At 39.0% G+C, this 27,756-nt stretch overlaps 2 protein-coding genes and 1 long non-coding RNA gene across 7 annotated transcripts in view; 1 reads left to right on the top strand and 2 right to left on the bottom strand.

The window, feature by feature from the left end:
• Positions 1-5,788: 5,788 nt before the first annotated feature.
• Positions 5,789-10,604, bottom strand: LOC134212649 (cytochrome c oxidase subunit 4 isoform 1, mitochondrial-like). The gene is made up of 3 exons (XM_062690682.1): positions 10,458-10,604; positions 9,767-9,990; positions 5,789-6,270 (listed from the first exon to the last, which is right to left on the bottom strand). The coding sequence occupies exons 2-3, from the start codon at positions 9,971-9,973 to the stop codon at positions 5,944-5,946; spliced, it is 534 nt and encodes a 177-aa protein (XP_062546666.1). The 5' UTR covers positions 9,974-9,990; positions 10,458-10,604; the 3' UTR covers positions 5,789-5,943.
• Positions 10,605-10,853: 249 nt separating this feature from the next.
• On the top strand, positions 10,854-11,417 carry LOC134216786 (uncharacterized). Its single transcript, XR_009980823.1, has 2 exons — positions 10,854-11,129; positions 11,204-11,417. It is a non-coding gene; the product is annotated as an uncharacterized LOC134216786 (long non-coding RNA).
• Positions 11,418-18,948: 7,531 nt separating this feature from the next.
• LOC134212648 (developmental protein eyes absent) overlaps positions 18,949-27,756 on the bottom strand; it is a 94,758-nt gene continuing 85,950 nt past the window's right edge. For all 5 annotated transcript variants that reach the window (XM_062690677.1, XM_062690678.1, XM_062690681.1 and 2 more), the window contains 5 exons: positions 21,059-22,325; positions 20,753-20,948; positions 20,367-20,481; positions 20,028-20,272; positions 18,949-19,966 (listed from right to left, as the gene is read on the bottom strand). In XM_062690677.1, the coding sequence (XP_062546661.1) occupies positions 19,785-19,966; positions 20,028-20,272; positions 20,367-20,481; positions 20,753-20,948; positions 21,059-22,325 (2,005 nt within the window). In that variant the 3' untranslated portion in view covers positions 18,949-19,784. The remainder of the gene's footprint in view (positions 19,967-20,027; positions 20,273-20,366; positions 20,482-20,752; positions 20,949-21,058; positions 22,326-27,756) is intronic.

Raw genomic sequence — 27,756 nt, 5'->3', positions numbered from 1 at the left:
GTTGGACATATAAGAAAAAACTGCTGGTTTTTGAATAAAAATTCAGTGAAAACCGTTAAACAGGATAGCTCTGAAGAAGTAGCACCATTCGATAAATTCAATAGAATAAGACTGAATGAGTCCAGTGACGAATCAGACATTAACTGCATGATGATTAAAAATAGTAGTAATGCCAATGAACCTTGTGTGATAGAGGTTACAATTGAAGGTCGTAAACTGATGATGGAGGTAGATACAGGCTCAGCGGTATCTGTGATTAGTGAGAAACTTTATAAAAAACGGTTTTGCTCTTCTATCATGGAACCTTGCAACAGGAGATTAGTAGTGGTTAATGGTGCTAGACTAGAGATTGCAGGACAAATTTTGGTAGATGTTAAAATAAATACACGAAGGAGCATGCAAAAACTGGTAATTTTGAAAAGTGAAACTGATTTCACTCCTCTCCTAGGAAGAGATTGGATGGAAATCTTTTATCCAGACTGGAAATTAAATTTCGGAACGATAGAAACCGTTAATCAATTAAGAGCTGAGCAGATAGAAAAAGCAATTGGTAATATTAAAAATAAATTTTCCAAAGTTTTCAGTAAGGATTTTTCTGAACCAATTGTAGGTTTCAAAGCTGATTTAACCTTCAAGAACGAGCAACCTATATTTAAACGTGCGTATGAAGTACCGTATAAATTAAAAGAAAAATTCGTAGATCACCTTTGCATGCTTGAGCAACAGGGAGTTATATCAGCTACAAAAGCAAGTGAGTGGGCCTCACCAGTAATCGCAATACCAAAGAAAGACGGAGAGATACGCATGGTAATTGACTGCAAAGTTTCTTTGAACAAAATTTTAATACCTGACACTTATCCTCTTCCACTCGCTCAAGACATTTTTGCATCTTTAGCTGGCAGCAAAGTTTTCTGCTCTTTAGACTTAACAGGAGCATATACCCAACTAGAATTATCTGAGCGCTCCAAGAAATTTGTGGTAATTAATACCATAAAAGGGCTATACACATTCAATCGCTTGCCTCAAGGTGCAACGTCAAGTGCGGCTATGTTTCAACAGGTCATGGACCAAGTCCTAAAGGGAATTGAAGGTGTCCGTTGTTACCTTGATGACGTCCTGATAGCAGGGAAAGACTATGCGGATTGTTATGACAAAGTGGTTCAAGTACTTCAAAGACTTGCCAATGCAAACGTACGTGTTAATTTTAAAAAGTGCAAATTTTTTGTTGAATCTTTACAATACTTAGGACATCTCATTACAAAAGATGGTTTATTACCATCCCCGGAAAAATTATCTACAATAGAGCAGGCTAAAACACCTACTAACGAAGGAATTAAAAGCATATCTGGGACTTATAAATTATTATAATAAATTTATCCCAAATATGTCAGCTAAGTTAAGATGTTTATACGATCTTTTAAAGAAAGATAAACAATTTATTTGGACGGAAACCTGTGACAAAGCTTTTCAGCAAAGCAAACAGAGTTTGTTATCTGCCAACATACTTGATTTCTATGATCCTATCAAACCATTAGTTGTGATAACTGATGCATCATCATATGGCTTAGGTGGAGTATTAGCCCAAATAGTAGATGGCTTGGAGAAGCCAATATGTTTTACCTCATTCGCATTAAACAATGCACAAAAAAAATATCCAATTCTACACTTGGAAGCATTGGCTCTCGTTTGTGTATTAAAGAAATTTCATAAATTTCTTTTTGGGCAAAAATTTAAGGTTTTCACTGATCATAAACCGCTCCTGGGAATTTTCGGTAAAGAGGGAAAAAATTCTGTGTTTGTTACCAGAATACAACGATATATAATGCAACTCTCTATTTACGATTTCGACATAGAATATAGGCCTGGTCTGGTTCTAAAATGGGAAACGCAGATTTTTGTAGTCGTTTCCCTCTTGACCAGAGCATTCCCAGGTCCATAGATCCCGTAAATATAAACAGTCTGAATTTCTCTAATGAATTTCCCTTGGACTTTGCATTAATAGCAAGAGAAACTAAAAAAGACGAATTCTTGACAAAAATCATTGGGTTTGTCGTAAATAATTGGCCAAGAAATGTACCGAAGCAGTTCAGAAACTTATTTGCACTTAAAGAAAATTACAAATTGTAGAAGGTATTTTGCTTATGGAAGATAAAGTTGTTGTTCCTAGAAGCATTAAACATGCTGTGTTGAAACTCTTACATGCTAATCATAGTGGAATGACGAAAATGAAACAATTAGCCAGAAGATCTATTTATTGGGGGGGGGGGGAATAAATTCAGACATTGAAGAATTCGTTAAAAGTTGTGAAACATGTGCAAGGAGAGAAATAGTACCGAAAGTGAAATTTACTGAAACTTGGACACCCACTACGCGGATACTACTACTATTCAGCAGATTGCACGCTGACTTCTTTTATTTCGATAAAAATACATTCCTTTTAATAGTAGACAGTCATTCAAAATGGCTCGAAGTTGAATGGATGGGGTATGGAACAAATGCTAAATCCGTAATCAGGAAATTTTTTCCATTTATTTGCTAGATTTGGTCTTCCGGATGTGGTAGTTAGGGATGGTGGTCCACCTTTTCAATCTGTTGAATTCATTTCTTTCTTAGAAAACCAAGGAATTAAGGTATTAAAAAGTCCACCCAACAATCCCCAAAGCAATGGACAAGCAGAAAGAATGGTGAGGGTGGTAAAGGAGGTTTTAAAAAGTATATGCTTGATACAAAAAATAAGGTGTTTGGAAATTGAAGATAAATTGAGTCTTTTTCTAATCAACTATCGTAATAGTTGCTTTGGAAAGGAAGGAAGTTTTCCATCAGAACGAATATTTTCGTTTAAACCTAAAACCTTATTGGATTTGATTAATCCTCGTAATAGTTACAAAAATAATTTGTATAAAGAGACTACTGACAAAACAGTAAAAATCAATTTTGAATCTTCTAATGATAAACCAAATCATCCGGATAATTTTGACAAGCTAGTGGCAGGGGATAAGCTACTTTACAAAAAACGTTGACAAAAAGAATTAATAAGATGGCTAGACGTGAAATTTATTAAAAAGTTATCTAAAAATCTTTTCCAAATTTCTCTCAGTGGACATAGGCTAACAGCGCATCGGGATCAGTTAAAAATGGTTTATAATCGACGAGATCAAGCGAAAGTTTTGTAACCAAAAGTACATCAGTCTCCAGGAAACGTCCAAGGAGTGTCTCGGACGATGAAGAATTTTTAGGTTTCCCGGATGTTCCGATGGTCCCAGAGAAAAAGAAGAAGAAGGGTCATGTTCATATACGGAGTCCAATAGTGACAAGATCAAAAGCTGGTTCAGCTGTCGAAAGCAATTAATTGCAGACGAAGTTATAAATCTAAGAAGAAGAATCATAAATATGGTAATATCGAAGTTGTTGAAATTATTGAAATAAGCATTTGAATTTAAATGAAAAGGTAGTTGTACAATTCTTGATGAATTTAACTAAAAGGGAAAGAACTGTAATGTCACAAGATCTGTGTGTTAAAATCTAACAGTGCGAAAGTACTAAAACTGAAGCTCCGAAGAGAAAAATAAAGAGAGAGTCAGTCGAACTTGAGCCGTATACGAATGCGGAGGCAAATCAATCAGTGTGTTTAATTCTTATCATTATCAAGCGAGAAAACCTATTTTATTCCTAATTGCATTAATAGCTATAGAAAAAGATAATAAATGGAGAAGGTCGAAAATTTTCAATACTTGGACCAAGATCAACATAGAAGCGCTGATCTAGAAGGCTAGGGCTGTTTCTGCGAGTTTACGAAATATATGGAGGTCCAATCAGATTAGTCAACACAACACACTAAACTTTGAAATTTAGTTTTGTAATACGCCAGTGAGACTTGATGTATATCAGCAGAAATCACGCACAAGCTGCAAGTACAGGGTTGTTACGGAGATCCTGAAATATTTTCCGCGCCAAATCCGCGCTACTTGAAATTTATTCCGCGCCGAATCCACGCGTCTTCGAACTAAATTCTAAACAAATAGGTACACATGAAAAAATATTTTATCACAATTTACTGTACGTCTTTTCTTCGTTTTTTTATAATTTTACTGATTTCAAATATGATTTTAAACTGCAACTCTACATATATTTGTACCAAATTGAAAATAGGGCTAAGAAACCCGCAGTTAGTATTACAACCCTTTTAGATGACCCTTATCACCACTAGAAGTGCTGTAGCTAAGTAAAAAAGAACTAAACAGTCAAAACTATTTCAATAAGCACCGCTTTTTAAATGAGATGGTGACTTTCGCATGTTTTGTTCCGTTATTGTCAGTTGTTTTTTGTGGATCGAGCTTTATAAAATTCGGCACAAGATACATTGATACCAAAGAATGTAAAGGCCGGATTTGATCATAAATGATTATAGATAAATTTGACAAATAATAGAAAAAAATCTGCCAAAACTTTATTGTAATTCTTGAACACAAAACAAATTTGTGTAGAGATTAAGGAATTACACAATGCAGCTCCGGTTCTAAACAAAACTTTCGTAAAACAATTATTTGAATTCATATTAAGAATCAAATAATACAAAATCTAACATGGTTGCTCAAGCTCCGTTGATTTGCCAGTCAGAATCCTCCTGATAAAATAGAGTGTGCTGTTCTCCGGGGTTGCTTGAGTTGGCTTGAAGCATGGAATTTACCCCAGAAGTCGCAAAATAGCCTGATATTGCTTTTGGTTATGGAACTTCCGAACGAAAGTGAATTCTGAGACTGTTTGGATATACCCGACATTAGTCTCATTGTGCAGAATGCTGGATAATCAAACAGAAGTCTTTCTTTTCTGAACGCTGGTGATCAACAAGAACACTGAATTGTTGGAAAGCAGCATTTTCGGTCTTACATTGCTACGGTAAACGACCAGGGAATTCAAGTAAGTAAGCGACGATAATAGAAATCAAAAAGTCCGAGCTCTCCCCAGCTGACCTTGTTGAAGTTCGTTGGAAATGTTGCGAGGGACTTAGAACCTGAGTTAAGGTCCCGGGCTGACTGATCACTGGGGATGGGAACATTGGAGAAACCGAGGAATTAGATCGATCTCAGGATGCCCGTAAGGCCATTTGGGTTACATTTGTTTGTATAGCCTTCATCTTTTAAGAAACATATTAGGGCGACGATACTAGCAGCATCGTCGGATAGAGTTCCCTGATGCTAGTTGGCAGGTATCCCGCAAGTATGTCTAGAAACCCAATATTCGAAGCATCGGCATACAAACGCGAACACCGAAATTTAACGAGAACCACGTGTGGCGTAGAATATGATAACACCTTTAGAGAGTAAAATAGTCGTAATAATAATCCTCGATTTTGCTACAACTTTTGCAGGAACCGCAGTAAAAATATTGGAAACAAAGTCTAAGTTCTAAACACAATCCAATCAATTTAAATTCAAAAATCCCGTTTTTCAAAATGTGCAATAATATAAATCCGCGATTTTTGCGACAACATTTAAAGGAACCGCAATTTTCGCGACTGGAGGACAAATCCGCGACTGTTGTAACAGCTCTGCAAATATTCACCAACTGATGTCTACGTTTTATAATTCGGGCCTGGTGGATTAACAACTGGATCTCGAATGCTACAAAGAAATAAAGGGAGTCGACAGGAATCTGACTTAAGCCAAGGCTAAAGTGAGCAGCCACCCAACATGGAGATCTTTTACGTTGGCCATATGTACCTCTAGGGGTGCTCAAGGACACACGAGTGAGTGAGTGATGCATTTCTCTAAAAAATAACATGTTCATATTAGGTATGATTTTTCTCCATCATTTATTGATCAGCCTCCGGGGAAAGTGGCTTGTAGCGCAATGTACGTTCCTAGCTGGTGCCAATTTAAGTTTTATTATAATACACGATTACCAACTAAACACCTCACTCTTTCATTCACAACGCAGAGCGGTTTACTTCCACTTGTTGTTCTCGTAGTCCCACTTGGATGACAGACCGGTGATGTTGCCAACACCCAGGTCCAACATACGCTTGAGCTGAGCCTTCTGGTGCTCCTCGTCGAAGGTGACCGGAATGGCGTCGTACACGAAAGCCTTCATCAGCAACATGGCGCCAATGCTCATCGAGATGGCAATCAGGCTCAATCCGACGCTCAGCTTCCACTCGCCGGTAGGGTACTTGATTTCGGCGAAGGTTTGGCAGAACGAGGCACGGTACAGGGCCTTCTTTTCTTGGATGGACAGTTTCTTCCAGTCACCCTTTTCCTTCTCGCGCAGGGCCTTGAAAACAAAAAAATGAGCATAAATTAGAGACACAAAATTACACGTTCGAAGAAAATATGTTCTGAGAATATGCCTAAAATCGCTGCTTGGAAGGTTTTATAATGATAAGGTACGGATACGGCTTAGTAGAAAATTTAGCCATCACGGTGTTTATCGATTAATCATATCTAACTTATCTAAACAGCGACTATGTCCAGTCTAACGATGATATTTTCAAATATCGTTTCCACAATCCACGTATCACATTTCGCGTCTACTCTGGCCGCATCCTAAGTGCAATTTGACAGCCTGTTGATAACGATTGTTATTCTTTTACGTGAGTCCCGTCGCGTTTACTCTGGCTTGCCCCTAAACGCGCTAATTGCCCCTTAACTCACGCTAAGGAATAACAATTATTATCAATGAACTGTCAAACTGCACTGTCGCGTCACGTCGCATCGCATGGTCACGTCTATTCTGGCTTAGCATAGCATAGCATATGGTCACAAATAAAAATCTACAGTTTCATTGAACAAAATTTAAAAAAAAAATGCAAATACTGCCGTTACACGCATAACTGTCCCATGTACATAAGAATCCCAGGTTACTATAAGCATTTGCCGGGAATAAGGTGAATCATAATGGAACGCTTCTAGAAGAGCACACATTTGAATATAATAAGGTCATTTTTTTCAATGATTGATTTAGGCTTACATACATTATGTGGGAGATATTGATTTGAAAAATGTATTGGAGGTAACCACTATCCCTTCGATGGGACTAGAACCCATGACCCTCAGTACGCTAGACTGGTGTTTTAACCAACTAAGCTACAAAGGACCTCCGTCGGCCTTCGCAACCTAGCGGCTACTGAATAAGCTCGAGTTTTTGCCTCTCTTTTATCGTTATTCGTTATCTATTGAGAACAGGCATTGCAATTTCATCTGAGCACATGATATCATCTTTGCTTGTGCAAAGATATTATCCCTAATCAAAGAGCACTCTGGAAATATATTATCATTTGAGCATTTGATGATGATCCTGATAGCCAGCGTGATTCGGGGTTTGTTCACGTTGCGAGAGCGTTGCTACAACAAAAGCAGTGAAAACACTTTTCTCCATGGCAAACATTGGACTTTGTTTACTGGGCAGATAGATAACTAAGATCGATATCCCAGCATATCATCAGTATCTTTACTCTGAAGATCGAATGATGGGATAAATTGCAATGCATTATTGAGAACGATTTCTGCAAACCCTGATGCTATGAAAGCACTATAAAATGTTCAATACTATTTGAGAATTCCTGACGAAAAAACTTTCAAAAAAAGATGATATTTCGTGCTGTGGTTCATTGTAAAAGGAATAATAATCGAGATTTTCAAATAAACGTCCTTAGATCTAACATTTTGATTGTTAAATTTTCATCTATAACGAAATCCGCGCGAAGCCCTAAAATCGTTATGTAAATACGCACCAAATCCGCGAAATCCATGTAGTCGCAACAACCTTGCTCAAGTTGGAGAAAACTGACATGGGACTCTTATGCGACGTATGCTTCTCAAGCATCCCGTGATTTCAAGCTTGACAAACCGATTTCTAAGCGCATGAAGTTGTCTCATCAGAAATTCATTTTCCACGTCCGCTGTTTATGCCTGCGGTACTTCAAGAATGAAGCTACTGCCACAATCGAATTACCTCGGAAGTCGTTCGCCCGCTACAAAATCCTACAACACTGGTGTCGGACAACGGAACACAATCACCAGCGAGAATTTTCAGCAGTTCAGCCGAAGCCACAAATTTAGACACCAAACTGATCCATAATATCCACAATCCAATAAGGGCAGGTTGAAAAATTTGTTGACTTCTTGAAGCGCGGACTGAAGAAATTGAGTGAGGGAAGGAAGGCAATCAAATCTCGAACGTTCCTCTCCGTGTATCGATCGACGCTCAACAAGAAATCAGCTCCACAAAGTGTATCCAGCAGAAGCATTTCTTGGCAAGCCAGTGAGAACGACTACCAAGAAATGCTTCTGAAGAAACCTGAAGAAAGTTCCTGCTCCAATAATTCCAATGCAAAGCAAAACCAGTAGTTTAATAAATGTATGGTCGAATTGATTTATTTCAAGGAGTTAGTACAAACATCACCTACATTATCAATGATTCTTTCACTCTTCAAAGTAAAAACTGTTCTACTGCTCAAAAATAACACTGACCTATCGTACTCTAACGTAAGTAGATTAGCTCTTGCACTTAGTTTGCGCTGAATAATGTTTTATCGTCAAACAATTTTACAAACACTGAATCAACGTCATCTCTTGCAAACAACGTTTCGACTGCTTGTCCATTTTTTTACAATCAAATGAACATTTTAATTAGTTTCATATTCATGTAATTCTAGAGTGCTTTGAGAATAGGTCGTATGTGCAAAAGAGAGCCTCTCTTCGGTTACATTCTCTTTCGATTATTACAAAGCTATACACAAATTTATGTTGGATTTTTTGGCAGATATCTAAAGACAATAACTTTGTCTAGCGTGCTAAAGTGAAAATGTAGCAGAAAATACTAAACTTGCCGATCTATTAGCGAAAGAGAGCGTGAACAAAGAGAATCTCTCTTTTGCACATACGACCTATTCTCAAAGCAATCTAGAATTGTTACAATTCCAGCACTGCTCGATTCTCCAGAGCTGAAACAAACAAACCTAGTACCTACAGATAAGCACTATTTACTATGCCACATAAGTAACATTTTGATTTAACTTTGGTTTAATAAAAAGAAATATGATCAGAAGATAAAGTCAAATTTTACAAACCAAAGAACAAAAAAAAACTTTCCGCCAATGATAAAAAAAAGAACAACGAGGAGTTTTATTATAGTTTGTCTGCGCAAACTAGTTCTTAGATTTCGTTTAAATCAGTCAGTCGTATCACAAGGAAAAGTTTGTTGAAAATAAATGGGACAATGATTTACTTACAGCAAACCATTTACTAACTGGGCCCAAAAAGACGCGTCTTTGTTTTTGTTTTTTATAGATAACTGCTTTTAGTTGGGGTTTGGCCTAGTTAGCAAACGCCCAGATAAAAAATAATCTAAATAAAGAGCACCCAGTTAGTTGCAGTTGTTTCAAATTCGTAATAGTTCGGCTTTAATCGAAAATCGTGCCAAGACATCATGGTTCCATGGAAATTTATAAAGGAGAACCTTAGAAAGATAAAGGAATCATTTCTATTAACTGAATTTACTTATTAAATTATTAAAGTTTATTAAGAATTTACTGACACGGACACATTTGTATGCAGTTCGTGGAAGTGAGAGATCTTTTCCGAACATATTTCAATCTGATTTTAAGTCCTGTCTACGTTAAAGATAAATGATTCAACTTTAAAATAAAAAATAAAAAAAAAAACATTCTAGGTTCCAGAATTCGCACCGCACCCTATTCGGTTAAAACTAGATTGGAAACTGACCACCATTATAATATGTGATTATAACTTTGCCATTGTTCACTCACCAGAACGTCGGGGGTCACTTCCTTGAAACGGATCGCCGGCATCGGATAGTCGACACGGTCCGCGTACACGGGAAGCCCGTTCCAGCCGTGGCCCACTACCTCTCGTTTGCCGATCTTCTGGGTAATCATGTCATGCGAGAAGCGAACGCCCATCTTCTGCCGCAGGGCGTTGCGGAGCACCACCGAAGCCAGGTTCACGTTGGCCATTGCGATCTGTGTTGTTGCTGTGGAAGATATGTGATAGTGAATTAGATTGGATTAGGATTACTATCAGACGAATCATATGATCACATTTTTTTTCAATCAGCAATTTCTTGAAATGTCAAATCCCAGTTACAGCGCCTGCTGTGCATGCAGGAAAAATGTTATGTAATCAATAAAATTGATTACACCATTTTTCTGTAGAATTTGCAAAGTAAACAATTTTGGCTAAATATTGAAAAATTTAAACCTTTCACAATGTATAATTAATTGAAATGTATAAAATAGTATTTATTTGAATAGCCGAAATTCCTAACCCTAAATATTAAACTGAATCACCATAACACTTCTTACACAACAGTTGCGATAATTCAAGAGATTTTAAGATTCGTTATTTATACAATTAATAGTCCTTGCACATCTCTTAGTTCATTAAAATTGTAATTAAAAACTGTTTCAAAAAATCACAGAAAAACTTTGAAGCACTCACCTTCGCGAAAACTTATGACCGAATCGAAAATGCAGAAAGAAAAATCACCACTACTTGCGTCCACTAAGCAAACAGACCAACCATAAGCGGAGACGGCGGCGACCGACGGTACGAGTTCTGTCAAAATTCAACATGCACACATTCAAAGCAAACATCACGAGTTGTCAAGGTTGTTGTCACGCGCAGTGCAGTGGACGTCACATATTGTTACCAATAGCGCGCTCCGTCGGCCAGCATCATAACTAACTTGAAAAGAAACGTATGCGGTTCGTGTGCTTGATATTATACACGGTCAGAAAAAGGTAACCTAATGAACGAATTACCAGACCGCACTCTTGCACAGAGAGAAATAAAATTGTGTTTCTGAGAATATCGCACTTTCGTTTTGAAAGTAGTTCGTTTCTAGTAATTTTGAGCAACGAAACTTTTATTGTGAATACAAAACATTCTATTTGAAAGTTTTTCCATCAACAAAACATTGTAGCTTTGAAAGCGAAAATTTTTCAAATGAGAGATGAAATAATCTTAAATCAACTTTTCATTTTATTGATTTGGCAACACAAACAGGAATAATCTGGCAACTATACGAGCTGTCAATGACTGGACTTGAAAAATCTCTCCATTTCAAAAAAAGCAAGTGCTGCTCCTTCGACGAAGTAAATTGATCCACAGGTAATTGTTTTCTAACCATTTTCTTCGCGAAAACTATACAAAGTCTTTTCTTCTATTTATATTGATCGTCGTAGATGTTGGAAGAGCACAGCTGGACTCTGGAAATTTCATTAAGAGGATAAAACATCCGCGGCAAAATCCCGCCGGAACACCGAAAAATGGCTGCAAAAAGAGAAGTTGACCGCTACCACCTTTAAACGCGACCCTGCGGCACATTATTTAGAATATACAAACCATGCTGATTGCAAAACGATCAAAAATATAATAAAATGGAAATAAAATAATGAATTTTGAATGTTTTTATTTTAGCAAAACTAAATTTAACATTTGCATGTAAAATTGAGAAGAAACACAATTGTTATTTTGAAAGTACCACTAGTTGATACTTATGTAATATTTACCATTTATTTTGAGAGGAAAATGTTATTTTAATAACATTCCTCTTGTCAAAGTTCTTGCCGAGGCAACATTTTTTGCATTGGTAGATTTAACAATCATATACTTTCTACTGAAAATCACTAACTAATTTTCTTAATTTTAACAACGTTTTTTTTAATTTCACCAACGTTTTTTTTTTGTGTGTGGGGAACGTTAAAAAATTACGTCTATCGTTCTTCGGCATTTTCAACCCCCCTCCTGTCACAATCTGTCACAAATCACTGACCCCCTCCCCCCTTTGTACGTACAACCGTAAATTATATAATGGTTCGTCTTCTTCGTACATCACTTTTACCTCGACTTTTACATGAAACTTAGTGAGAATTAACTCCCTTAATAGCAAATTAAAATATTTTTCAGCTTATCAAATTGTTTCTAAAATGTAATTAGGTACTTATTCTTGTTGGACGTAACACAAGACGAGACCCCCCTCTCCCCCTGTCACAAACTGTCACAAATACTACACCGAGGCAAATTTCCGCATATATGTTATGTGTGAAACTACATAAATTTTTGCAATTTGTCCAAACAAATATACTTTATGTTTGGGGATATAAATGTTATTGGATTACCGACCAATGAAAGTCAGTTGTTTGGCAAATAAAGTTTATGTGTGAGACTCATATCTTTTATAAGCATTTTGAATATGAACTTTATGTTTTCCTATTTATGGAATGTATTTGTCTATATTGTTAATGGGATATGTACATTTTATAATAAAAAATAGTCATAATTTTCATGATTTTTTTTTATTAAACTGAAAATATGCTTAATAAATAATAAATTACATATGCCTTGCTAAGTCGTGCAGTGTATGAAATGAAGACGCACGAATGTGTTGATCTGGCTGGTTCACAATTTCCGGCCACCATTCAATGCGCTTGTCTTACACCCTAACCTCTTCGATCAGCTAAGCCAGTGTTGTAGATAATATCGTCCTCGGGAAGAGAAGCCCCGTAGACGGCCCACTTGGTGTTTGTAGCCGAACTCATACCTGCGTGTTCCATCTAACCAGCATTCACTTGAACGAGAAATCATTTTCAATGGGGATTCTGAATGTGCTGACTTCCTCTACGTCGAATTTCGATCGGGAGGACTTCGGTGCCAAATGCTGATCTGAAAAACGCTGAAATCATTCAAAATATAATATTCATTTTTTATCAACCAGATCAGCAATGTATTATACTATACTTACTATTTGGGTGCTGGGAGTAGTAAACAAAATAAATCAAATCTGCAAAATCTAAGTCTGCGTTGAGCCACCCGGTCAGCGGTTGACCATCCGACCAACAGGTCCAATCACGAGAGATAGAGTGAACAGCTTTGAAACATCAGCCATATTGTCTATGATAGTTGATAAATGAATATCATTGCTCACGTATATACCGGTTATGTGCCTCCTTTTAATAAACAAAGTATTCGAAATGATTTTTATGTTTGCACTCTTAAAAATAATGATTCACTTATCTAATAAGTTTTATATTTTTCAGATTAATAAATTTCACGTTTGCAATTTTGTTAGTGTAGGGAAGGGAGGGGGGTTTGCTTCTCTCCGGAGGTGCAAATCTTCCTGAGCGTCTGTTATCTATGTTAGGAGCGGCCCACAACAGATTCTGTTCTCCATGTTAGGGGGAAGCCAGAGTAAGCGCGACGAGCGATGCGACGCGACGCGACTCACGTAAAAGAATAACAATCATTATCAACAGGCTGTCAAATTGCACTGTCGCGTCGCGTTGCATCGCACGTCGCGTTTACTCTGGCTTGCCCTTTAGGGGCAACCGCAGACAGACGTTTATGTTCATACATTTGAATTCGATTTTCTTGTGTAAATTTTCAAATCTAAATACGTTGGAATTGCATAGCATGCTAGCACCGCCTACACAACTTATTGCTACATGAAAACTGACGTTTTGTCTTATCGCCTTCCACAGTTCTGCTTCTCGCCGATTTGCCTTTCTACGAATAATGGATGCAACACAGAGACAATCATCGCAAAGATTGTCCCGCTCGGCTGCAAAAAGGATTTCTATTTGCTTGACTTTATATTCAACTTTAAACAATCGAATTTTACAATATAACTAAGCGAATCACTTTACTTGCAGTTTATGCCTTGAGTAGATGATTGCAAAGCTACGTATATAAATTGTGAGCTGTTACCATGTGTCCGGAACTTTCGCTTAGGTTGTTTTGAATCCTTTAATAGGCGTGATTTTTGTTTGCGATTGTACTTCGAAAAACATGAGTCTGGACCGAGATTCGTAGATTTTTATTAAAGATTAAAACCAACAAATAGTGCATGTAGGACATGAAAAAGAATCTAAAAATCAAAAATGAAATAACCCCTCCTGAGTCGCAAATATGTAGTATTTCTGGCGTGCTGATCGTGCCATTTGTCAATAGTGATGTACAAAAATCAACAGCGCACGTGGTCGTGATTCAAGCATTTTTATAAATGTGTCCCATCGAGCAGTTCCAAGAAACTAAAAAATTCTGATGGAATCGAAAATCAAAACAGAAAAGCAAATAACGAATGCTGCTTTGACATGTGGCGCCATCTCTTCGCTTATTGCTACTTGGCAATCAGGCTATCATGTTTATTACACAAGTTAATGAGTCGAGCTTGAACGTCTGTCTGCGGGGCAACTGATCATCGTCCGAGCACTAGCAAGGGACTCTAAGTGAAATTGTGCACCAGGGTTCACCGGAAATAAGGAGGAATGATCCTCCGGGAATTCAGGAGGTTTGGTGTCAGGCAGTGCAAGCCAGCCTTTAAAAAAAACTTACGCAACGAATAATCAACAAAAGAGTATGGACTATTAAATTTAGACTCAGTGGGATTAGTCACCACCTGAAGGCTAAATACGTCTTTAGACTCAGCGGAAGAACTACCACCTGAGGGCAGGTTAATATTGGCCAAGTGGAAGTGCTGGAGGAATTCCTTTCCTTGTATCCATCAGAACCATACTTAAGAAAGAAAGATTTCCCCAGCACTTCCATTTGGCCAATATTAAATCTGCCCTCAGGTGGAAGTTTTTCCGCTGAGTCTGAAAACATATTTAGCCCTCAGGTGGTGACTAATCCCACTGAGTCTAAATTTAATAGGTTATGGGCCCAGGGCCTCGGTACGCTGGGAAATCAATATCTAACAGAATTTTGACAAGATAATCCTAACGGTACTAAGATGGACAGTCGACTGTAGCGAGTTGCTGTACCAATATTCAAAGGGGATGGAAAATCCTTTCCGTTCTGGAGAAAACGCATGGAAGAGCACTTGAAACATGAAGGTCTTCTTCATACTCTTACCAAAACGCCTCTTGAGGAGGATTTTGCGCAGCCGGCAGCAAACGCGACTGCTCATCAAGAAACGGCTCATAAAGCAAAAATGGAGAAACGTCTTATAGAAGACGATGAAGCCGTCAATGAATTTTGGATGGCGCTTAATGACGATGACATGGGGCAAGTGTTTCAATGCCAATATGCAAAAGTCATAATGGATCGTCTTGTTGACCTATTCCAAAGCTCAGGCACAACCCCAATGTTGGGTGTTCGTGCCCGATTATATACTTTGCGCACGGAAAATTTCACTGCAACGAGAAGGGAATAACGATTGAAAACTCGGTTCGTGGAACTACAAATCACTCCACTTCATCGGGAGCACACGCATACTCGCCGATGTGCTCAAGTCAGTGGCGTAGCCAGAAAATTGGTCTGGGGGGGTTTTCTGAACATTTTTTTTTTCGAAAAAAAATTCTTCCAGAAATTTTGTCTCTGGGGGGTTTTATGTCCAAAACCACCCCCTGGCTACGCTACTGGCTCAAGTACTGTGGATTCGCCGTCGTAGCTCTGCAGAAGGTATGTTGGAAGGGATCAATGGTGCGAACCTGTGCGAACGTTTAGAAGTAATCATACCAGATACACACGAGCTGGGAATCAATCAATAAGAGAATGTGCAAGTTGATGATCAAAGGCCGGTTCTTCAACTTCAGCATAATCAACGTCCATAGCCCACACTCCGTAAGCAGTGATGATGATAAGGATGCATTCTACGCACAGCTGGAACGTAAGTACGACAGCTGCCCAACACGTCGTCAAAATCATCATAGAAGATTTGGACGCTCAGATTGGCCAAGAGGAGGAGTTTAAACCGACTATGTATTGTAAAGTTCAGCGCCCAGCGGCTGACGAACGTAAACGGCCTACGACTAATTAAATTCGCCGCTTCCAAGAATATGGCCATTCGCAGCACCTGGAGATCACCACTGCAAACAGAATCACAAATCGACCACATTCTGATTGATGGACGGCACTTCTCCGACATTGTCGACGTTGTAGTGATAGCAATGAGGTTATAAGAAGTTAAAATTAAACAAAAAAAAAATTATTTAAATGTACTGACAAAAAAGTACATACAAGGCACTTATTATAAATCTGCGCATATCACAAATTCTTGAACATGCGATGTAACCAAGCGTATTACTGATGATTCGCCAAAAAGTAGGCAATTATATTGCACCTAATGAACTTGAAGGCATTAATGGTGAATTATGGCAACAGGGTATGAATGCCATTAATAGAGTGTTAACTCATCACTAAAGAACCATTTCTCATATGTCCATAGATATGAGTAAAATGATTCAAGTTTCGAATTAAAGCTATTCATCATCATCGGTCAACTGTACACCAACTGACTCGAGTTACCAACGTCCTCAGACGGAACAAGTTTGTCTCGAAAACATCCGCCATGGCCTTACTCGATGGCCATAAAATAAAAATAAAATAAATAAAAGTATGGCATGATGGCCTGGTGTACAAACTACAACGCTACAATCTTCCCAGCTACCTGGTGAAAATCATCCTGTCGGCAATTACCTGTCGGCAAGGACATTCCGAGTCTCAATCAGCGAAGCGAGTTCCAATGCGCACAACCTTCTTCGCAGGCGTCCCCCAGGGCAGTATCCTCGGGCCCCTGCTTTTCAATCTGTTCACCTCCGACATGCCAGAACCTCCAGAAGGCGGCATTCTGTCTCTGTTCGCAGATGACACCTCCATCGTCTACAATGGTAGAGTGATCAGAGCGCTAGTGGCAAAACTCCAACGAGGCCTGGATACCTTGACAGAGTACCTCGCCAGCTGGAAGATCTGTATCAACGTGGCGAAGAGCCAGGTTATCATTTTCCCCAACTCAAAATCTCCTAAACTTGTTCCGCATGGAGACTGTAAAATCATCCTCAATGGCACGACAGTGGAATGGGCCAAAACGGTGACAAAGTATAACATTTTGTTGAAACTACTGTACCCTTTGATCAACCTCCGGTCGTCATTGTCCCTGAAAAATAAGCTTGCTGTCTACAAGCAAATCATCCTCCCTGTGATCGAATACGGCATGCCGGTCTGGGAGAGCTGCGCTAAAACCCACCACCTCAAACTTCAACGGGTCCAAAACAAATTCCTGAGGATGATCCTCAAAACCCCTACCAGGACAAGAACATCCGAGGTCCACCATCTGGCCGGAATAAAAACATTACATGAACGCTTTGGTGAGTGTAAAGAAAAGTTTAGGGTCCGTTGCTTGCATTCAGATCAGGCTCCAATTAGGGCGCTAGTTCCAATCTAGGTTATCAAATTTTTATTGTAAATATTAGTGTACATAGTAATTAGGCACATCCAGCAGCAGGACCATCGACGGGCCAAGGCAGCTCATCCCAGGATCCACAGCAGTGAATCCGAAGGAGTTCCCGGTGAGTAAGCGGGTGGCACCGTCCTCTGCCAATATCGGAATGTCTCATCGGAGGTAGCAGCGAGCATCCACTCCGATGGCGAGTAGTGGGTGGCACCCTACTCGGCTTATCGGAGCGTCGATGAACATCAACAACATTTATGTTGTTGATGCAACGGTTAGTGACTAGGACCGGTCACGACAGACGTCAGGACATCTTCTTCTTCTTCTTCATTGGAATTATATCCCTCACTGGGACATTGCCGCCTCGCAGCTTAGTATTTATTAAGCACTTTCACGGTTAGTAACTGCGAGATTTCTAAGCCAAGTTACCATTTCTGTATTTGTATATCATGAGGCTAACATGATGATACTTTAATGCCCAGGAAAGTCCTCGGGAAAGTCAGGACAATTTCCAATCCAAAAATTATTTATTGCGTAGATCCCATAGACAGGGGATCACGTCTCCACAAATTTTAAAATTGCATGTGCTGTCGAATTGAATAACAAAAATCGTTCATGTATACGCACAGCAATTCGAAAATTCCACGTATTTTGATGGGAAAATATTTAGAAAATCTGAGGGCACGTTTCTAATTTTATCAAAGCAAGATCTTGAAGAGGGATCAATTTCCCCCAAATATTTTCAAAGTCGATTTTTGACAGCACTCCAAAAAATCGATTGTGTATCAATAACAACAATAATTTAAGGACTGTCATACATCAGTAAAGGTAAATACTATATTTCTTAAAGAGCCTGTGCAGAAGTCGCTTATGTTTATTTATTTTTGGTTGTGATACATCGGAAATCAGAAAAGGGGATCAAGTCTACCCAGTCTCCCCTATTGTGGCGTCAAATTATTGATTAAGTTCTATCTGTTTAGATGTAAGCTAAATAAATGAATGAATTTAACAGCATGAATTTAAGCATAAAGGTTTGGTTGTTAAATTGATTTTCTTCTGTACATTATTAAACTGATGCAAAATTATTTATCAGATCGCTCACTGCAGGTAATCTATCAGAATTAGAAATCTGATAGATTACCCAAGGCAGCATACTGGGCCCATATTGTATAACATTTTTACTTCTGACTAACCTGATTTACCACCAGGGTGTCAAAAATCTTCTTTTGCAGATGACACGGGTCTCTCGGCCAAAGGGTGAAGCCTTCGTGTCATTTGTAGTAGATTGCAAAAAAGTTTGGATATTTTCTCAACTTACTTGCAAAAAAGAAAAAAATCCCCGAATGCTTCCAAAACTCAGCTTATATTTTTCCCACATAAGCCGAGAGCTTCTTATTTGAAACCTTCTAGCAGACATATTGTCACTATAAATGGGGTTCCAATAATTGGTCTAGCGAAGCTAAATATTTAGGACTTCTGCTAGATCAAAAATTAACTTTTAAAAGTCACATTAAAGGTCTTCAATCCAAATGTAACAAATATACCAAGTGTCTATATCCACTTATAAACAGGTCAGAAGAACAAAAAACTGGATGATAACAATAAAAACCTCATGTTTTAGAATTTCCAGTCCAGAGCGACAAATGTTATCTTTGTTTTAAATTATTTATCTATTGAGATATGCAGACACCGTTTCGATGCATGCAAAAGGTAACCCGCATAATAATTATGTCATCCAGGCAGCAAACAAAGCTCTGATAATACGTTTGTGTTCATTTATTGATATAATTAGATAGGGCTTATAAATACACATTTTCTTATCTTTAGCTTTACATGAGGGTAATTTATTTAGAAATTCCATAGTAAACGTTTGGGTTTATATTTTGATTCTTTTCCAGTGATAATATTTACAAATGGACGACTCTCTTATCTCCTTATTAGGTATAACACAATCATACAAATTTTGATATTTCCTCCGCACGGGTCTTATAATTTTAACACAGATGGCTGATAGATGCGACAGTTTGCGCTTACGGGGACGTCCCTTCCTGCCCATCAACGGCAGGTTTTATTACTCATTCTGTTATATTTTACATATCTATGTTACTTTTTAGTACAACTCAGTTTGACGCGTAGATTAGGCTAACATTTTGTTTTGTAAAAAACCTATCAAACAGGACGATTAGTACACTGGGAAACGAAACTGAGTTTAGTGCGGATTTTTTTGTGTGTAATTCAGTGCATTGATTGAGCATCGTTGCGCGAGATTTTCATGTTGGTGGATGATTCCGTCCTCTACGATATACGTTCTTTGTTTGAATACTGATTCTATGAAAAGTTTTGAATTAGTCAATAGTTATATGAATATATTTTACAAAGTGCTATCTTGTATTAGATACATACAGGATTTCAATATACACGTGGACTCATTTTCATAAGACCAACAATTTCAAATATCTTTAAGCTAAATCGCGTCTTTTACACATTTCTTGAAACTGTCTAATTTCACTAAATCTTATATTTGCATTCACAGCAAGTATGAGACGATGCTTCGCAGCCATCATCACTTCCCAAGCAGAGTTCGTTGGTGAGCATCTTCATAAGAAGTTCATCTCCAGGGCGGTATGCAGCGACCGAATATCACTATGGCTCGATATCCGCCAGAAGGGAAAGTTAAGATTTTTGGCAGCACTTTCCTCGTCCTGACCGTCACCGACGACCACGTAGGTGCTCTTTCGTCCAAATCGCGTGACGATTCGTTCGAAGCAGGATTCCTTACCTGTGAAGAATGCAAGGTTGTTACAAGCTTTTAAAAAGGTAACGCGTTTATTAAAACTTACCTATTTTATTTGCACTATAAATATTTTCTATTGGGAAGATTTGCCCCAGACCATAAAGCAACACTTTGGCCAGGGCTGGAACCAACTGCGTTGTTGTCACCAGGACGTTGACGCAGTTCTCCCTCTGGGCAATCATGTTCAAACACTTCAACGTTAAGCTGTGCCAACTATCCGTGTCGAAGTCTATGTCGGACCGAACCTGCAGCCAATGTTCCCGTTTCTGGGGTCCTAGAAGCCCCCCAACACTGTAATGACACGAAAGAGAAATTATTGTTATTAGCATCGTTCAGACAGGATGGTAATAAATCATATATCCTGGTGCGCGAAATGACGACTTACTTGTTTCGGTAGGTGTTGTAGGTGTCCTTAATTTTACGATAGCGAAATGCCAGCTTTCGCATCCAGTCGACGCCTCCGCGAACGCCATTAGGAAGGCAAATATTAGGTGGAGCTCCTGTTCACAAACAAAATCGAAAACGAAAAATGTATTAAGAGATTGCGAGAGAGAGAGTACTGTCTGATGGCTGAGCCAGCAAAGCGCATATATTGAAGGAATGAGAAATTGAATTGCAAATAGACGACATCGCAGCCAACATTGCGGCAGCAAATATTTACTTAGGACTATTATTATTCCAGCAGAATGTTGTAGTGGGAAGCACAAATGGGCGAATCGCGATTGATGATTACTCATGCGTTCGTATATAAATGAGGGTCGGCATATTTACCTTGGGCTGTTCCGGGGTGGAAACCATCGGCGGTGAAATTATAATTGCTCAGATCCTGCCCGTTGTCGTCGGAGGACACGTCGTCGATATGTACCTGATCGCACTCTTCCAGGTCGTTGAAAAAGAAGAAGGCATCCGACATGTTGAAGATGAGCTCCTCCATCCGGTAGCCCAGTTGCATGTGATGGTCCCGGCTCTGTTGTGGAAGGGTGATTGAAATGCGTTAGTGACACATTTTTGAACGAATAAATCTTAGGATAAAACAATTCACTTTTGGCTTTAAACAAAGATATTTAGTTAGCTCACCTTGTTATATTTTGCAGCATAGGTCCCCGTCAGCAACGAGTGGAAAATGATGATGGTCTCGTCCAGGTCCCACACGAATATTCGCTCTGGTGCCTTCTCCGTAACGCCCGGTTCTGAAGTGGAACTCCTCGTCGGGCTTGGATGTGCATGTCGTCGCCCCCGCGCCCGTCCTGGTTTTCCCGATGGGGTAGTTTTGGCAGCTGCAGCTGCGGCAGCCGCTGCTACTGCCGCTGCCGAACCGGCCTGAATGGTAGGTGAGATGGAGAGGGGAGACTGAGGCGAGTGCGAGTGGGTCAGCATGGTGGGCGTTGCAGCCGAATGCCCCTCCGAGGGACTCTCGGCCGACAGACCCGCTGCCACATGGAAGCTTTGACTCCCGCTGGAGCCCGGTGAACTGACGTACGGTGGGTAGGTGGCTGTCTGGTAGTACGGCGAGTACGTTGGATCGTTGTAGTTGTAGTAATCCTGCTGACTAGTGCCGAATTGTGCGAAGTTGTTATAACCGTAGGATGAGTAGATTTGTGCTGAGTTATTGTTGGCTGCTGCAGCCGCATAGCTGGAGGGAAGATATGTATTTGGTGATGGGATTTTCGAGGACGTCCTCGTTTGATACGGCGAACCGTAAGATGAATACGTAAACGGTGCGTATTGCTGCATGTTGTATGCGTACGGATAGTACTCTGACTTGTCGTACGTGTTCGCACTGCCTTGAAGAGTGTCTAAGTTGTTAGGATTGGCGCAGAACAATGAACTGTCCAGATGGGTTGAACCGACTGGAAGGTTCCCACCTGAGATGGCGGCGTCAAGTCCTGGACTTCGGATTTCGGATTTGACTGTCCCGTCGGTTAACCAATGCGACATCCCCAGCTCGGACGAAGCCAGTGCAGTTGTTGATGTCCCGTGATTTGTGGGATTCAAGCCGACTCCACTATTGCTGATAGCACTGGGCGTTGGAAGTCCATCCAAAGAATTTCCTGCCGTTCCTGCGCTGCTGCTTCCTCCAGATGTTATCGTTGAAGACGCTCCTCCGTTGAGACGGGACACTACGGTACCGCCAGACGTCGAACTATGGTTTGTACCGTAAGATAAACTCAGTCCGTTGTGCGCACTGTGAATGCTCGCCGAGCCGCTAAGAGTGCGGTAGTTGTTGTTCAACAGAGAATAAGAACCAGCTGAATGGGAAGCAGTTGGATAATGAAGTGTTGAGCTACTCGGTAGTAAGCAGCTGTCTGTTGAACCACCTGAACTAAGACTGGAATTGTACGTTCTGAAATAGAAAGAGAGAACAAAGAACTGCGTTTCAAAATGTTTGCTCATTCGCTTGTTCGGGAAAGTATGGCGCATTTAGGAAGGTCAAATTACTTCATTACTCATGGTTAAACTCTATAAATCATTAATGCCTCTACGGCAAACAAACAGGCTGATCTAAATTATTTCCATGAGTCATGGAACCGTTAAAAAAGTGTATGATTTATTGCTGGCGTTGGTTCGTGGAACGCCAGAAGCAGCCTTTGATAGCACCACTTTCATATTTTCACACCGCTCCAAGGGTTGAGGCAGCCACATTAATTTTATTGTAATTTCACACTTTCTTCCTAATTATTCGAAGGTCGGCCCTCGGTTGGTGTGTATTGAAAAATGCCACCCAATTATGTTTTCATGGCATGTTTTACTTTCCCTTCCAATATGTGTTAGGTGGAATTCGAAACCAGACAGTCTGGCAATGGCGCGCGCGGCCAATCATGACGATGGAGTGCTTCAAAGGAAAATCCGCGTGGTTCGCGTTGTCAACCGATTGAAAATTGATCTACCATATGCAACCGACACCACCGGACCCAGGAAGATTTCGATTCACCACCGGCTGGCGGCTGAAGGACCGTGACATTTCAATCACAATATTTACGACGTTCGGGGAATCGATCGTAGTGGAATTTTCATTGTCGGATCGGATCCGTGTCAAGTCAAAAGCCAAGTTGTGAATTTTGATATCCGCGGTTGTGGTACCGTTTGACTGGGTTCACGCGAATGCCAACAAGAACTCAGCAGAAATAGTGGTTGTAGTTGAACTTGATCCATTTGCATTTCCCGCCGAGACAGCGTTTTCGTAAATGCCACGTGACATGTCTATCGCTAACGGTAAAAATCAGTGGAACTTCCTTCGGGACGGAATGCAGGCTTCAAGCACATGGCAACACATCATCAAAATTAAGCTAGTTAGTGCGCAATTACTGCTGCTGTAATGTAGTTAGTTTTGTTTGCCAATTGTGATTTTAACAAATGCATGTCAGTTGGAATTGTGATCTTCGGCAGAACAGCAGATAGCTTTGGACTTGTTTGACCAAAATTCATATAAAAATGCAGGAAAAGTCGTTCATTATTGTTGTTAACACTAGAAGAGGAGATTTTATTGTTCTAAATCTTTTCAATAACATGCAACATGAAAATACTTGCTGAGGTTCAAAACATGACGAAAGACTCATTAAGGACTCAATGCAAATTGACTGAAACACGAAATAATGTCGCGTTCGTGAGCACGTGCTGACAGAATGAATAAAAAACGAACATTTAATTTCCGTGCTAAATGTCGTGTCACTAACAACCAGCGAACCCATTTGCATCGAGTACAAAAATCAACAGCTCCGGACTAATTGTTGAGCATTGGACTAACGACCGCACAGCACAGCACACCATCCAAATTCTCAAGTGCAATTTGTGGACAAAAATTCCTGCTAAAAGCTGTAAAAATTCCTGTACCTAGCGTAAAATCTCCCAGCGGGTAATAATTCATCGTTTCCTCCTCCCAAAACATGGGTCATTTCACTTGAAATTTTCTCGCCCTCGATAACAGATTTTACGAGTGCCTGGAATACTTAACCGGGATGCGCGCACGGCTCGAGATGCAGCGTCGATCCCAACTTATCCTCCGTTTCGAAGCGAGCGAGAACTGCTTGTTCTAATCCGAACTCGCACGACAGACAACCGCACACATGTGTTCAACAAATGCCTCCATCGTTAGATAGTCTGAAGATGTGTTTATGTTGCTCGCCAAACGCTCCTAGAACAAGTGGTTCCTTAATCCCGAAAAAAATAACAACCTTTCAGAACGACAAGTGATTAGATCGCGGTACTGTTGCCGTTGGGTGCTCTACGACGTTGTGAGGATCGTTCGTTTTTTTCGATCGTTTTTTATTGCTCTTTGGATGAGCGCTGAAATAACGGGCGGAAGGCGAGGGATGACGACAGGACGAAACCCTGCTAAAGTCCCGATGTAGATCATTATGTAGGTTGACACTTTGCGAAAACGACATCATTACCAGCGCAATCCGAGCGAGTCGCCAAATGGGATTGAAATCTAACAAGATGATGTTTTCGTTTGTCATAAATTTATTATAGGATTTTCGAAATGTAGTAGGGTTGGTGCAGCAGTAGTGGAGGAGTTTAGGAAACCTTATAAATATTATAAAATTTATAGATGGGCTATCGTTCGAGGCTTTCATTTTGAAGATGATTCTGAATGAATTATTGGCAGTGGCTGATTTTCTACTCGCCGCTGCCACATCCAGGCGCTATAGTATATGCGGAAAATAGCCGGCATGAGTTAACCGCCAGAAATTTGTATGGTGAAAGACATCTAACGCGGGTTTTCTCGAAAATAGAAACTTTTCATGAAAAACTACCTATTTGGTACCGGTTATGTAGGAAGGTGTCTGCTACTACGCCTGCCAAATATTGTTTCGATGAAGATGCTTAATTTTGAGAACCTTAGAACCTTCGCCATACTGATTTCAGAAAGTTAACTCCTAGTGTGCCGCTGAAAGTACGTTCAAAGCAGGCGATTCATTATGCATTTCCCAAGCAGATGTCATAGATTATTTTTTATAACAGGAGAAGGTGATTAGACTTACTTCCTTTAGAAACTTGTTGGATGTTTTACAGAGAATCAAAAAGCTTAACTAGACGTTTTAGAAATAAACGATGTTCTCACAACAAGTTGCATTTCAACTGTATCAGAATCCACTGGTTGGGTCTATGGAACAGATAAATGATGTTTGAACTGATGCTTGTCCAAGTTTGACACTTGGGCGCCGTTGGAATTCGATCTTTTTTTGTATTTTTTAATTTGGTTTAAATTTAGACAATTTTAAGGAACACAAACGAGGATTTCATTAGTTCGCCATGATGACACTTGTCTTACTTTTGTGGATTGTCTTAGAAATGACTTTCAAAAAACTGTCGTGGAGTTAATTGTATTCAATCAAATCATAAATAAACGGCTAAGCAGTAAGCAGTGGAATAAGAATAAATAAAGGTAAAATCGAATACAGTTGATTGGTTGTGAAATTATATACAAAATAGCATGACATGGCATACAAAATAGCAAGACATTTTTAAGGTTTTGCCTAAAAAAACACGAATATGTAAAACTTGTTTTAATCATATGAAACTACGGTAAGGCATAGGCATAGCATGAACTAATTTGATTTTTATAAAATATATTCTAAATACATACCCTTCACATTTAAATTATTATCAATTTTTATCTTCATTTGAAAATGCGAATTTTATAATGGTAAAGTTAGTTTTAATTAAAGATCACGCTTTATTTTTTATGTTTCATGTTTTTTTCATGTTTCATGTAAGTTTTGCTTAGTGTTGAATTGTGTCGATCAATACGAAAGAATTTATACCATTTTGGTTAAAATAGCTTTCTCTGTTCTCTTGGAAAACATTTCATAAATAGGCAACTGTAGTTTTTCGAAGAAATAGTTCAATATATTTATTGAATTGAAACAAAAAAAGCAATCTCCCATACTCCAGAATAGAAGGAGGTTATATGAAGTGATTTATTCAAATAATGATGGCGATGATCATCAGCACTAAATCGGACTAGTTTGTTCTATATGATCGGGAAGACTTAAAATCGGAAATCGGACAGAAACGAAATTCATAATTAGTTTCAGAGATGAAATCTCGCTTAACTTTTCAAAAGGACCTAAGTAACATTTTTTTTCTTGAATTAATTTTGGGTAGCGCAATCAACAGAAAAACATGAAAGCTTTTGATTGCAGTACTCAAATTAATTCATGAAAAATGTTACTTAGGTCCTTTTGAAAAGTTAAACGAGAAATATTAAAATTTCTTCATCCAACGCAATTCAGAAATCTCGCTTAACTTTTCAAAAAGAACCTAAGTAACATTTTTTTCATGAATTAATTTGAGTACTGCAATCAAAAGCTTTCATGTTTTTCTGATGATTGCACTATTCAAATTAATGCATGAAAAAAATGTTACTTAGGTCCTTTTGAAAAGTTAAGCGAGAAATCATTGTTACCATCCTCACCCTTTGGAAAAAAGAATATTTAAACGAAAAGAGGCAAGAGTAGAACATTTTCTACCAAAAGATCCTCGCTTAGTAGCATCAGCGATGCATATAAAAGAAACTATTAAACAAACTAGGGTTAAGGTAGGCAATTTCTTTTTTATTTCGTCATAGTTTCGAAAACCAATAAAAGAGACACTTTTTGCCAAACTCATCCGTACCAAATCGTAAGCTCAGGCAAGCTATAGTGAAGTTCTAATGGACGTGGCTTTTGTTGGTTTTAGCCTCTACAACGATGTACTAAAATACCTGCCGTGTTAGAGTGGCTCAAATTATTATGGAAAAAACTTTCTTTTTTTATTTTCTGATATTCCCTTTTATTCGGATCTATTTGATATCCTGAAGCTCTGTACAAAATTTCAGCCAAATCGGTCAACGTTTAGGCGGTGCAAAACCTCATTAGAAGTTTATATGCAAAAATGTATGCAAAAACATCCAAAAACAGTGATTAGCAGTTAGACAAAACAATTTACGATGAAGAACTATGATACTCATTCAGGTCTTGAAGAATTTATTACAAAATGTTATACTGAAAACCGCGAGAAGATTAGTGTTTCCCCGGCGAAGTTATTAGCATTTCGCTGAAGAAGGGGTTTGAGCAAATTTCGTTTCTTTTACCTTTGAAAAGAAATGAATTCACCAATACAACACTCCAGTAAAATGCTAATATCTTTGCCTAATAAACTCTTATCTTCTCAAGGTTTTCAGCATAATATTTTGTATTTAATTCTACAAGATCTGAATGAATATCATGGTTCTTCATCGTAAATGTGCAGTCCAACTGCAAATCGCTGAAATAATAAAAATGACAGTTAAGCGTTGCTTCCGAATTGAGTGGTGTCCCCTGTAAAACGCGAGTACTTTTAAATTTGGATTCTATTATGCTTGTCCTTAAGAGCCTGTGAGCTTTTTGTACGAGTTTTGCTTATAAAAAAAACTATATTTTGTCCATAGATTTTGAGCCTTTAGTGCAAACGGGCCGATTTTCAATAGGAATACAACGGATCAAGATTCCCCATCGAATACAACTTGTTGCGAGCAAATCGGATTAAAATGGGTCACAGTTTCAACTACATAGAATGTTTGTAGGATAGATTTAATGTATCTAAGGGCAAGAATACTAAATTATAAGAAACCTTTTTGAACGATTTTGTTATCCGACCTCGATAAGAGCGTAGGGGAAGAGGCCCCAAAACGAAACACATTCACATTCTTCCAGACAAATGCATTATCACACCCATCCCAAGTAACAATTTCCATGCTTTGTTGTCTCGTTTAGTCAAGCCTCGACCATGTTCTACAAACCGCGATAGAAACA

This window comes from Armigeres subalbatus, chromosome 2 (assembly GCF_024139115.2).
Source record: "Armigeres subalbatus isolate Guangzhou_Male chromosome 2, GZ_Asu_2, whole genome shotgun sequence".
NCBI lineage: Eukaryota > Metazoa > Arthropoda > Insecta > Diptera > Culicidae > Armigeres > Armigeres subalbatus.
This window is presented reverse-complemented; position numbering and strand designations above follow the sequence as displayed.

Excerpts from the sequence above, each read along its gene's own strand:
- LOC134212649 (XM_062690682.1), bottom strand. The coding sequence starts at position 9,973 with ATGGCCAACGTGAACCTGGCTTCGGTGGTGCTCCGCAACGCCCTGCGG. Across the intron at positions 6,271-9,766 it reads AAGTGACCCCCGACGTTCTG|GCCCTGCGCGAGAAGGAAAA; the intron begins GTGAGTGAACAA and ends TTTGTTTTCAAG.